The sequence below is a fragment of the Antechinus flavipes genome, chromosome 5 (genome assembly GCF_016432865.1).
Source record: "Antechinus flavipes isolate AdamAnt ecotype Samford, QLD, Australia chromosome 5, AdamAnt_v2, whole genome shotgun sequence".
NCBI lineage: Eukaryota > Metazoa > Chordata > Mammalia > Dasyuromorphia > Dasyuridae > Antechinus > Antechinus flavipes.
In genome coordinates, this window is record NC_067402.1 from 225,860,272 (window position 1) to 225,873,641 (window position 13,370).

At 40.8% G+C, this 13,370-nt stretch overlaps 1 protein-coding gene across 2 annotated transcripts in view; it reads right to left on the bottom strand.

Moving 5' to 3' along the window:
* SCN8A (sodium voltage-gated channel alpha subunit 8) overlaps positions 1-13,370 on the bottom strand; it is a 211,587-nt gene that overhangs the window by 9,241 nt on the left and 188,976 nt on the right. For both annotated transcript variants that reach the window (XM_051963581.1, XM_051963580.1), the window contains 2 exons: positions 9,332-9,454; positions 1,984-2,268 (listed from right to left, as the gene is read on the bottom strand). In XM_051963581.1, the coding sequence (XP_051819541.1) occupies positions 1,984-2,268; positions 9,332-9,454 (408 nt within the window). The remainder of the gene's footprint in view (positions 1-1,983; positions 2,269-9,331; positions 9,455-13,370) is intronic.

The window sequence follows — 13,370 nt, forward strand, 5'->3', positions numbered from 1 at the left end:
TCCCAAGGGGGTTTTGTTCAAGTCACTAAACACAACAGAGAACAGCCTGGGAAAGAACTACACTGACACTTGAGTAAAAAATAGATGGTTCAAGTGGACTAAGATCTAGACAAAAGGGATATTTTGTTAGAGAGAGCCAGAGATGGAGAGGGGGTGGGGGTGGGGGTGGGGGTGGGTATAGGAGTAGAGGGAGGATGGGAGGGAGGGAGAGACAGACAGAAACAGAGAGAGACAGAGAGAGAGACAGAGAGAAACAGAGACAGATGGAAATGGAGACAGAGACAGAGATGGAGACAGAGAGAGACAGAGGCAGAGAGAGAGAGAGAGATGGAGCAGAGACAAAGATGGAGAAAGAGAGGAGACAGAGGCAGAGAGAGAGAGAGAGATGGAGCAGAGACAGAGATGGAGAAAGAGAGGAGACAGAGACAGAGGAGAGAGAGAGAGAGAGAGAGAGAGAGAGAGAGAGAGAGAGAGAGAGAGAGAGAGAGAGAGATATGAAGACAGAGACATAGAGAGAAGGGGGACCTAAAAAGTGGACCTGAGGATAATCTAACAGTGAAGCAAATGTGACGAGGTCACTCTGCTGTGCCTATGGATCTTGGATCTATGGCAGGATGGTATTCCTGAGCCTCAAGGGGCACTTCAGCTCTGAATTAAAGACATTTCAAAAACACTTTGCAATAAACAAGAGGCATCTGAAAATTACATGATCACATTTTAAAAGCACCCAACTCCCAGCCACTTTCTTCCTCCACAAACACACTTCATCTAAAGTAGTGACTTCAGAAACCTTACCATAGATTCTTCCCTCCTTGTCTTTAATCAAGATCTAAACTAATTATGAGACATGATTAAGAAGTTAGAGGACAGGAAGAAAACCAGGCATGGGAGAATAAAATTCTGCAGCAAATTATGTGGAATTTTCTGTAGTTACAGAAAAAAAATCTATCTATACATACACACACATCTCTAAGTATATATCACATATACATAGATAGATACACACATACATATGTATATATAATACATATCCATTCCCTATCAAGGCAATCTTCCCTATTAGAGTTTCTGTGACCTTGTTTGCTGAGCATGAAGCTGACTTTGAGTGACAGTTCTAGAAAACTACCATATGCAAGGACACTGTCTTTGTAATTTTCCATTCAAAGTTTCTAACTGCACAAGTTATGCATGACTTTAATACAATTGATTATGTATACCAGGATCTGTCTCCAACTCCACAGTCCCTGCTGAATCTGATTTGCTTCTTGTCAGCCTAGCAAAAATGAGCATCCTTTCCTTCCCCTCCTTAAACCATCATTTTGTTATTCCTCTGTATATTTTTCTTTTTGCTGAGGCAATTGGGGTTGTGACTTGTTCAAGGTCACACAGTTAGGAAGTATTAAGTGTCTGGGATCAAATTTGAACTCAGGTCTTCCTGACTTCAGGGCTGGTGCTATTTCCACTATGTCACCAAGCTGCCCCTTCTCTGTATATTTTTTTAAAGCAGTTGTCAAGTAGAAGAATTCCTTTAAATAAGATCTTCAAAGTTAGATGCTTCTAACTTTAAAAGTTAGAATGCTATCTGACATTTACATTGGTAGCATAGGTTAAGGTTTATACACAATTGCCTCACTGGATTCTCTTAATAAACTCATGAGGTAATACTTCAAATACTGACACTTCTATTTTACTAAGAAAGTGAACAGCCAGATATATTACAGAACTTGGTCATTGTCACACTTGTAAGTATCACAGATCAGATTTGAATTCAAGTCTTCCCTAAGTCTAAGTTCAGAGCTCTTCCCATTGTACCATTCTTGCAAAGACAGAAGTAGGGTGTTTGATCTGAGAGGACTTTAGAAATCACAAAATTAGCTTGGACTTTTGTCTTGAGGCAAGTCATCTGTGATCTTGGTGCATGAATCATGCAAGAGATGGCACCAGGTGGGAATATCCTGGGGGTTGAGAAATATCAGAACTTACCACCTGGAGAAGAGCCAGATATCCTGCCCCTACATTGTCAAAGTTGATTTTCACGTTCTTCCACCGGATCTCAGTGGAATTCCCATCCATGAGTGCTTCACAGTCTGATTTATTGTTGACTTCCTCTATCTCAAAGCGGTATTCTGATGTTTCATTGAAGCAATAGTGGTACTTCCCTGCAAACAGGTTCACCCCCATGATGCTAAAAATCAGCCAGAAGATCAAGCACACCAACAGAACATTCATGATGGAGGGGATGGCTCCGACCAAGGCATTCACAACCACCTGCATTGGAAAGGGGGAGAAAGCTTAGACATGGAGGGAGGCTCCAAGAACACATTTCCTTATTTCCAGGAGGGGAATGATAATAATTTATGCTTGTCAGGAGACTATCATATTCTCTTTTAGACTGATTATACCCTGATAGTTCCACAGGAAGGACTAAACCAATCCAGGCCTGTGAATTCTAGTTCAGGAGCATTTTAATGAAATGTGCTGCATTTCAATGCAAATGGATTTTCTAGCCCAAGTTGTTCTAAGAGACTTCTTTCTCAGGCAGCAACTTTCTAGATCAAGACTGCTCAGCTTTGTTCTCCCCCATCCCATATCCTTGGTAAAATATGGCCAGATCTGAGATATCCCAGAGCAATGTCAAAATTCCCAGCTGCCTTTAACAAACATTCCCCCACTGTAAAACAAGGTATGATCACTCAAGATCAACCAGAGAACTGCCCTTTGACGATAACAGTGAGTCAGTGAACAATACAGAGAGTCTTTTTGTGACGATGCAAGACCAGTTATCTTGTTTCAGGCAATAGCTGAGCATGCATATTTTGCAGGCTCAAGGAAAAAAGCTATATTCCCTCTACCGAACAGAGTCAAATAAAATTGCAATCATGTGCTTTTCACTTAGGCTCTTTCTCCTTCAAGACTTCTGACTTTGTATGCTGCTGAGTTTTTGAGTTTCTCACACAATGAGCCAGCCTTTAGTTCACTGGACAGTCTATACCCTACCCTGTCTAATGTGGCTGTCCCTTTGCTGGAGCCAAGCCTGACTTGGTTCCTCAATCTAATTTCTAAATACCATAAAAAACCCTTCAGGGAGTCTCTGAAATGATGAAATGGACAATTGTTGGTGACCATTGTTGTAAGTCTCCAAATCAGAAACAAGGAAATCATTACTTTTCAGCAACTAGGCCTTTGTGGGTAGTTCACTATGTAAGTGATGAAAATAACCATCACTTAAATAGCACTTTAAATTTGCAAAGTAGCTGGTTATTATTTCTACTTTTTATGCCATTTTTCACTAGAGGAATTAAAAATTACTTTAAAAAGAACACAGGTCAGATAGGAGGAAAAAATACTCTGCTAATTCTCAGGAAGATTTAGATTCTAGTCCCTATCCAGTACTGTTTGTGACTCAAGAAGATCTGAGTTCAAATCTAGCCTCAGATACTTACAAGCTGTGTGATCCCAGGCCACTTTGCTTATGTTTGTTTGCTTCCATTTCCTCATCTGCAGAATGGAGATAACACCTCAGGGTTGTGGTGAGGATCAAATGAGATAATCATAAACCACTCAGAATAGTGCTTGGTATTTAATGTTAGCTATCATCATCATCATTAGGAATAAATTGTTTTTCTTAAGTTTTTCCTTAAGAGGAAATGTAACTTGCAGTATAGATAAACCAAGTGTCATTTCAGTTAACAAATAAGGAATGTTAGCGATTTAGTCCTTGCCTTGAATCTCTACCCAAAGCTTCCTTCATTTTTTTATCCCCCAGACTTTTTCCAGACTGTATTGTCACTCTGTAGAATATGGGACCAAGAGAGACTGACTATTCTCCAATGGAGAAGGAATATCCTTTATCACAATCTATAGGCCCGATCTTCATATTAAATGTGGTTCTGGAATCTCGAATTATGTGATCTCTGAATTGTTTGGGAGGTGAATCTCTTTTAATTTTTTGAACAAGAAAATATTTCTAAGATTCATTGTAGAGAGCTGAAACTCTTGAGTCATTGCACTGAGGTCAGTTCAAGCACTTAGGGCTAATTACTGATTGGACAATACTCTCTGGGCATATGCTTGGAAAAGGGTCCTCCCCACTATCCTGCGCTGGCTCAATGATTGGTGTATACAGAGGATTGTAGGAGGGACTAGGGGGTGGAGTAAGACTAGCCAGAGTCACTTTGGCCTTAGACAAGAGAGAAGGCAGTTGCCGAGATTCTGCTTCCATCCTGTTCAATCCCGCGTCTAAAGACCAAAAATAAAGACTAAGGACTTTTGCTTATCCTGACTCTGGCTGATTCTGGGGTGTCCTGGGTGCTAGCATGGTCTTCACAATTCATTATTTCAGTCATTTGAATTTCATTGGAATAAAGTTGTCAAATTAGTCTAGCCAGAGATACCTAATTAAAAACCAGACAATGTTCAAATCTCATTTTAATGGCTTCAATTTCTCCCTCACTAAATTTTCCTCTTTTCTTTTTAAAAATTTCTTTTGTTGTTGTTGTTGTTTTGTTTTTATGTCTAGGTAATCGGGATTAAGTGACTTGTCTAGAGTCACACAGCTAGTAAAGTATTAAATGTCTGAGGCCAGATTTGAACTCGGATTCCCCCAACTGGGAAAGGGGAGATGGGGGGGGGTGCTTTATTTATTGTGCCATCTAGCTGGCCCTTTTATTTCTCTTTTTTAAAAAACAAAACAAAACAAGAACATCTAAACAAAAACATAAAATGGGTTTGATTTCAGTTTCAAATCTTCCTACTGCCCTTTCTTACTCTTTGGCAGAGGAACGACTAAATAGGAAATGAGCAAAGGAAGAAACAGAAAAAAGGAGTGTAGTGAGGGGGCTGGGATAGTTCTCAAACTGACTAATCATCCCCTGAACCATAATGAGAATAAGGTGCGTAAAGATTCCAGAATTTCATTTCAGGGCCCAATTCAGGACCTTGCAGCTGGTCTATGAAAACACAGCACTCTGAGATAGAGAACTTTAAAAATTTTGTATGAAGATCATTTAAGCAAAAGGCCACAAAAGCCCCAGATGTTGCTTTTAAAAACTTGATTAGAAGACTACTACTTCAAGGAAGATTCAATCCTCTGACTCATCTTTAACCCAGTCTAAATTATTACAAGGATATAGAACAAAGTATCCTGTAGTGCAATGTATATGCCACATATCCAAAGAATGGAATGACTTTTGGCAAATTCATTAATTGATTTTCCAATCATGCTCATACCTTAATGACTAATTAATTTTTCCTGCATAGAACTTAAAGCTGGAAGAGACTTGTGAGACCTTTCTTCTAATACTACCATTTTAGAGATGAGAAAACTGAGACCCAGAGACAAGTGATTTGCCCATGTTTATACTGAGAGTGGTGCCAGGACTCAAACCTAGTTCCCTTTGACTTCAAATTCAGGGCTTTTCCTACTATGCAAGATTGTTTTTTATTATAAAGTGTTTTCTCTTTGATCAGAGGCATGAAAGATGGTGGATCTGAATGAAATTCAAATATGAATGTAAAAACACTCATTTATTAGCTCTTGCATTTATTGGTATACTCTTTTACTGGCAGTTAAAGAAACTATTTTATTTTCAAATTAGCTTTATGAACAGAAGAACAAATACAAATATAATTCATTAATTTAATTGTTGTTCTCTATTCTGGAATTAGCTGCCAAGCTATGATACATAGAGATAGTTTTTATAGTTTGTCTCTACTGCACTAATATGATAGTTTTTAAAGGGCAGAGAACCATGTTGATTTCTTATTTCAATTCCTAGTTCAAGGATTTTGTGTAGTACATATTCATATTTTCTGTGATCAATAAATTAGGCTCTAAAATATATTTGAACTTTTATTCTCTAAAACTTCCCGTGTGGTCATCTAGTTTTTGATTCAGTGAAAATGCTTTGTCTTTACATAAACATTTATTTTCATTTCTTATAAATTTATCTAGATTTAGGGAATATTATCAATGATGATTAACCAAAATCGGGTTTTACTAAACTATAGTCTTCTTACCTAATTGATGATACCACAATGAAATATGTACAGTATAATAAGATTAAATCTCAACATAGGCCATTGTTCTAAAAACCTTCTCTGTGATCTCTCTATGGTACTTAGCACATTGTAAATATTCAATAAATAAATAAAATCTGTCAATTTTTAACATCTGGCAGAGGGAACATGGCTTTCCAGTGCAGATTGTGCATTGACAACTGACAGAAGTGCATGCATATGTCATAGCATTACTATTTTATGTCCTCAATAATTTAGTAGCACATCAAGATCTTTAGAATGCAGGCTACTATGAAGGAGAGAAAAGCAAAGAACTACACTGCAGATTTCCTTTGCCAATAGCACAAGCATTTCAAATTTCTGGACTTTGGCTTGAGGAGAGAGAAAGAGAGAGAGAGAAAGAGAGAAAGAGAGAGAGAGAGAGACTGAGGTCAGTTTCCACCAGATAGGGTTGGGGACATCTATTTCTTCTCAAAAATGAAAAGGAAGCATAGCTATTTTATAAGGATCAGAAGCCCTGATTTTAAGTAGCACAGTGACAGTGGAGCCCAGTGACGGGTGAGCATGTTCAGATGAGAAGGATATTTAAAGATGGGGGGGAGGTGTTTCAAAATCTTGGTTTAACTGGAAAACAAAGGTTAAAAAAAAAAAAAAAACCTCCCCTATCCCAAAGCAATTCTTGAATAAATTTGATTTTGGAAGTTCCAGTGATTACAGAGGAATATTGCTGTCCGACTGAGAGCCTGTAGGCTGCATTCAATCTTTGCCCTTGGAGGCTGCTTTTTAGGGACCTGCCAGGGAACTGCAGGATGGGTCTGAATCCACCCTATCCTCCCTCTTTCCATAAACAACCCCCCCACCTTGTCCCCCCATCGGCATCAACTGCTTTCTGCCTCAACCTGATGGGCAGTGAAAAGGGAGATTGCTGCAAGACATCAATCAGCCCAGTTCACTGAATTAGGATTATATTTACAGAGCAATTTCCTACACTAGACATTTAACATTGAAAAGCCTAGCTTTGGTAGAATACGCAACCTTAGAGCAGATTGTACCCCTGTGCGGACATTCATTTGAAGAGCACTGGCAAGAAACATGATCTAGTTCCCAGGGTCCATTAGGAGCCTTTGATGCTCACAAACTTTGCCTGAAAGCTAGCAGGAAGGAAATGCTTATTTGGGCTGGGGGACTAAAACTGATTGGAGAGGATGGAGGAGGAAGTAGATGGGGGCAGGGCCAATGAAAGAGCCCATTCTGCATTCAGATAACTTCTAAATGAACCAGCTGTTTTGGGCCAGAGAGCTGGCCAAGATTCTTCATGAAGACAATAAAGTTGAAAAGCCTCTAAGGCACTGGGATATGGGAGAACTAAGGTCTATTATATATTTTTCCTTAGCTTTTTGTATGTACCACAAACTTAATTCAGGATAGGTATCAATCTACCAGAGTTTACTGCATTTGTGGGCCAACTGGAAACATGTGCACATGTGCAACATGTGTTGGATTTAAGGAGCTTCTGCTGAAGTCTCAGAGCTGGGAAGAGGCTTAAATAGCTTACCTATCACATGGCTAATGTGGTCTTTGTATTGCACTGACATCTCTTGAATAAGCTTGAGCAGCAGGGAGATCATTAACCCTCTTTTCCACGACTCCAAGCCAAGCTGAAAAGAGGGCTCTGGATGCTTAGCCCTTTGCTCTACTCTCTTACTACCAGACGCTCTCTGTCCTTACAGAGGCTTAGTTCTGAATCCTAACACTGAAGTAGAGACACTATGGGAGGAAAACAGGGAATTTCATGTTAATCAATTCAGACATTCAGAAGCAGATTCTATTGCAAGAGAACTAAGCTCCCAAAACCTTCCGTGGATTCATGGCAGATAACAAGATAACTCACCCTTGGGAGACCCAACTGTGACTGTGCTACAGTAGGGAAATGAAGTTGTGCAAATGGTACTTGGCAGGATAAACACAATAAATAAGCTCTACAAAGACACAGTGAAATCTTAAGCTTCCTGTTCCTCTAGAGGTAGATTCATGGCATACTAAGATAGTGATTCCAGAACAGGAAGCAGATTCAGAAACCCTGTGCTGGCAGATATAGTTTCCCAAGTTTGCTTGCTTCATGTAGACTATTACAACTGTTTAATTTTCATTTTTGGATTCCAGAAGGCAAATCCAACCCAAATGATCTTTTTGAGAAATTCTGAAAATTCTCTACATATCCTCTGGTTTGCTCTCCTGCATGCATTGGACATCTGAATGGAAACATGAGCGTTTTTTACCCTCATGAAGGGTCACAGACTCTCTTGATATTAGCTGGGCAACAGCTATCACCCCAAATCAGTTGTCCCAGTTGTCTGTTTTGGTTTTGGAAAATCAAATGGACTTCTTGGAGGGGACAAGGATTTATTTCAACAACAATAAAAAACCCCCAAACCCCCAACAAACCAACTAGAAAGAGGTGCCCCAATTGAAGGAGCCTTGTTTTTCAGTTGGCAGGGTGACTACACCTTATACTGTTTGGATTTGAAAGTAGAGTCCCCAGAAGCAGATGGTTGAGAGATTTCTGGAAGACCCGCTAATGTCCAAGGCTTTTGCAAGTGTTTTGTTGCTAATTTGATAGTGGTAAGACAAGGGTCTATACAGCACGGGAAGAGTGAGGAGGGGGTGAAGAGGAAAGCTTTGCTATCAGACAAAGGCTGCCAGTCCTCATCTGGACTGGGCTGAGAACAACAAGGTGCAATAAGAGGAATTAAATTGGGGGAGGGGGAGGGAACCATCCATCTCTTCTCCCAGTCAGGCCAAATTCCACCCAGTCCCCAATTCTACTCCTGTTATTGTGGTTCTGGGCCATCAAGAACCCCTTCACAGTCAGTGGCTTGGTTAGTGACTCTGGACCACTGAGCCCCCAAGAGTTTCCCTACACAGCTCTCTCCCTGAATGAAACCTAGACTTTTCCATGAGACTTTGGGTTAGAATTCCCCTTCTTTGCACCTGGTGATTCTCCCTATTGAGTCCACAGCCTGGAAGCCGTCTGGAGTGCTAAAGGAAAGCCAGACCAAATGAGAACAGCCAATGTTAACATGTTTTGTGAATGGCACGTTGTTGTGGGGGGAGAGGAGGGGCAATATTCATGTGATGAGGCGGCTGAATGCAACTTCCCTTTTTAAGGGAGAAATAAAAAAGTGGAGGATCAAGTCAGCAGCTGTATCACAAGTTTGTTTTTAAATGATCTTTCCACCAGTGTGATCAGTTCTAGCATGCTTAAACAGTTTCCATCGGCATGCAGAAGGATCAGCTGCTCTGAGTATCTTACCCTCATCCCTTCAAAACGTGATAAGGCTCTTAAGGGTCTCAAAGCTCTTAGGGTCCTAAGGGACTTTATGGCACCTAGTTCCGAGTAGCCCAGGGCATTAGCTATAAGGCTGACTAAAGAGACCTACACAGAAACAGAAGAGAAAAAAAAAAGGGAAAAAAAAAGAAAGAAAGCAGAGGTTCCAGAAGGTTAGAATAAAGTCCCTAGCACTGATAACACAGACTGGGCCCCCCAGGGTACAGGAAGGTGGGTGGCACCAGCTGCCTACTTCAACTTGACTCAAACGACCTGGAAGGAAAGGTGGTTGAGAGAGGCAGAAGTAAAAAAACACACAGAGGGGAGAGAAAAGTGAGAGAAGGCAGCACAAATGGGTCAGAAAGGAAAAAACAGGGCTGGAGGGGGAGGGCAAGAGGGAGGAAATTCCATTGGAAAGAGAAGAGCCTGAAGAGATGACAAGAACCTTACCCTCGCCCTTTTTAGTCTCTGCAGGTCCCAGAAGTTCCCATTAAATTAAGCCAGACAAATTTAAAGGTACCTATGAGAAAGAATACAGATAAATACACACACACTGCACCAGCTGTCCCCGCCTCAGTTTATTCACCACTGGTTTTCCAATAGGGATAATTTCTCTTAATCCTGGTGATAGGGTGGTCATGGTAACAGTTGACAAAACACCATTTGTTTAAGAGTTTGATGAGTTAATAAATGAACAAATAAAATACACCAGATAAGCAACACATCAGACCTAAAAACTCCCAATTGCAAAGGACCAAAAAGATGAGCAATCACCAAGGAAAGGTTCTGGCCTATTTACAGAAACCTTGTCTGTCCTGGATTCCCCTCCAGTCTTGGTCAACTCTTAAGTATCCAAGACACAGAACTGAATTGGATAACCAATTCCACAATTCACCCCTAGTAGTAGTCAAGAGCTTTACTCTCTCATTCTCAAGGTTAACCCCAGGCCATGAAATTTTCAGGTCTACATTCTGTCAGCATCACTGAAATTTAAAATGGGGAAAGAATTTAGTGGTCATTTAGTCCCAATCTCTTCATCTTTCAGATAAGGAAGTTGATGACTAAAAAATAATTGTTTTAGGTGCCTAAGCCTGTCTGTAATAGAGCCAGGACTAGAAGTCAGTTCTCTGGAACCCCCAAACCAATGCCCTTCACATTAGAAGTTATTTCAGGTGTAACTGAGCACTGAAATGGCCAGAAAGCAGGTGACAGGAAAAACAAGAACTCTGAACGATCAAGAGTTGACTTAGACACGGAGAGGAAAAATGAGATACAGACCTTCTTGGGATCATGGATTAAAATAGTGTCTGAAGGCTTCCAGGTTAAACTCTCCCTCATCTCTCCAGCTGAGCCATACTTACCTTGATGGACACAAATACCTATGCCATGTACAAGGGCCTCTAAGTACATATAAGTATGTGACAGAGCTAGGTAGCTAGCTCGTAAAACTGCACTGGTCTTGAATTTTGTCTTCTGACAAAAAGGGACTGACTTTTGTTCACTGAGCCGGGAAACTGAACCCTACTTTGGTTCTAAAAAAAAAAAAAATCCCAATTTCTACAACCTAGGACCATCTTTAATTTGTTGTTGTTGTTTTTATAAGGTGACATTTTAAAGGCAGAATTGGAAAAATATAGAGTAATTTTATTTGCTGCCTTTTCTATATTCTACATTAGCATTTAAATATGAAATTCCTGTGCCTCTGGACTGAATGAAGATTTTTTTTTTTTAAAGGAAAAAACCAATCAAAGTAGAGGAGTGGCATAGATGGGTCTAGGGGCAGGGGAAAATTAAGATCCCCAAGGATATAAAGATTCAAGGATTTAGATTTTTTTTTTTTAACAGTACAGTGTTTTCAGTGAGGCAGATTTCTTAAGCCCAGAATGTCCAGAGTTCCAGGATGACACCAATAAGTTTTCTGAAAGCTAAAACTCATCTTGCAGGGCCACCCAAGGGAAGCATATAGAGAATCTTAGCAAGGCAGCTAAGACAAGCTTCGAGGAGTTTCATTTAAAGAGGAGTTAGGGCATTAGAGGCATCCCAAATATTACTGATAACACCAATATTGGAAAGATCTGCAAAGGGCATGATAGATATGGTCAGCACAAAACCCATATCTGAAATCTATCTGAAATTACAGATTTCAATCTTGCCCAAGATAAATGTAGGGAAAATAAGGTAAATAGCCCCACCAATCCTTTGTCCTTTTCATCATCATCATCATCATCAGAACGGGGCAATTAAAGTCCAGTCCTAGCCTCATGCTGCATAATGTAGGGTTTCCATATGAAGATGTTTACTTAGCCCCAGTCATTCTCCATATACTGGATTCTGAGAGAGACATTAACACATGTATCTGATGAATTAGTCTTGTCCCTACCAATGTACCTGATCAAGGCCAATCCATAGTTGTCCTGTTTAACCACATCTTTGTAAAAAGCCTATCAACCCCCTCCTTACTGGCTTTCCAAACAAGGCACACAGAACCCAGCTCATCAGGGTGGGTAGTTAATCCTAAGACAAATAGGTTCACCTAAAGTGGGGAAAGGGGCTGCGGAAGTAGAGAGACCAACTCAGAAGCTGCTGCAGATGATCTGTTTTCTGTTGTTGCTGATAGATTTGGTTGCTCAACTGGTCAGTCCTGTGAGATTTATCAAGATAAACAATGGTGGGCAAAGACACACTGTCTGGGTCATCACACAGTATGTTTAGAGACTCACTTAAAATTCTCCAAGCTGCCATTCTGAGGCCTTTGGTGGAAATATGCAAAACACCACTTAGGCTGGCATAAGGAACTAAGGGGAGGCTCAGACCTAAAATGAAAGATCAAAGAGACAACACATGGAGAGTCTGGGAGATGGTGCAAGGCTGAAAAGGAGAGGGGATGCCAAGAGATTGCCACCTAGATGTGAACACTGTTGAATGGAGAATGTTTCTGTGGTTACCAGTTCCAGGAGGTAGTTGGTACAATTTGAAGATCTCTGGCCCTAAGCACGCTGGCTGATCCCAGAGTTGAAAGGAACTCTCTGTGGAAAAAGGGAACAAAACCACACAGCAAAGGGATGAAGTATCTCCAGTGTAGATGAAGATCTAAGCACAAATGATTCCAAACTCATGGCCTTGAGATTAAAATGTAGAGGGAGAAAAATCCTTGGAAGTTACCTAGATTTTCCTAAAAAGGAGAGTGAGTAAAATGAGATGTGTGGCATTCATAGTACAACAGCCTGGGAGGTGTGTCAGGGAGAAAAGGAAATCTGTTAGACAAAATGAACATGGCAAGGGAGAACAGATTTAGACATACACACACAAAAACCCATCCTGGCTAAAAAGCAATGGGCAGAGGGAATGACTTAAGAGACAGTCCACACGTAGTTAGGGGAGCCTCTGAGAGATAGTGTACTGAATCAGGACCTGAAATTTATATCTCCTGTTTTCCACAGAAACATGCCAAGGGAGCTTCAGCTTTCTAAGCAGAAAGGTAGTCAGAAAGCACCTGTTGGGAAGGTGACAGCTCTGGCCCTCCCTGCCAGTTCCAATGAGGTGGCAACTAAGTGATCCTGCATCCCTCCCCTTCTCACACTCTCAACATGTCCAGCTAGCCTAGCCTTATGGCTGTCCCTCATATACACCAAACCATTTTCTATCACAGAGCTGTCCCTGGGATTTGGAAAGCACTTCCCTTGTCCCTATGCTTTGCCCAATTCCTTCAGGACTCAGCCCAAGCTCAGTTTCTCCTTATTCTCCACCCCCAGCTGCCAGTGCTCTCTCTCCTTGGTTTTGTTTTTGTATTTATGCATATATATATATCTGAAAGGATGAAATCTCCTTGCAGGCAGGGCCATTTTTGTCTGCGTATTCTCAGGGCCTATGTACAGTAAATGCTTGCTGAGGGATAGCTAGAGAATGTTGCCTGACAATCAATAAGAGAAGAGAGAAGCTCCCTAGTGCGACAGCTGGGTTCTGGCCTAGGATGATACAATGACTAGACAACATCCCAATGATGCCAGCAAGCACTGTATCTATT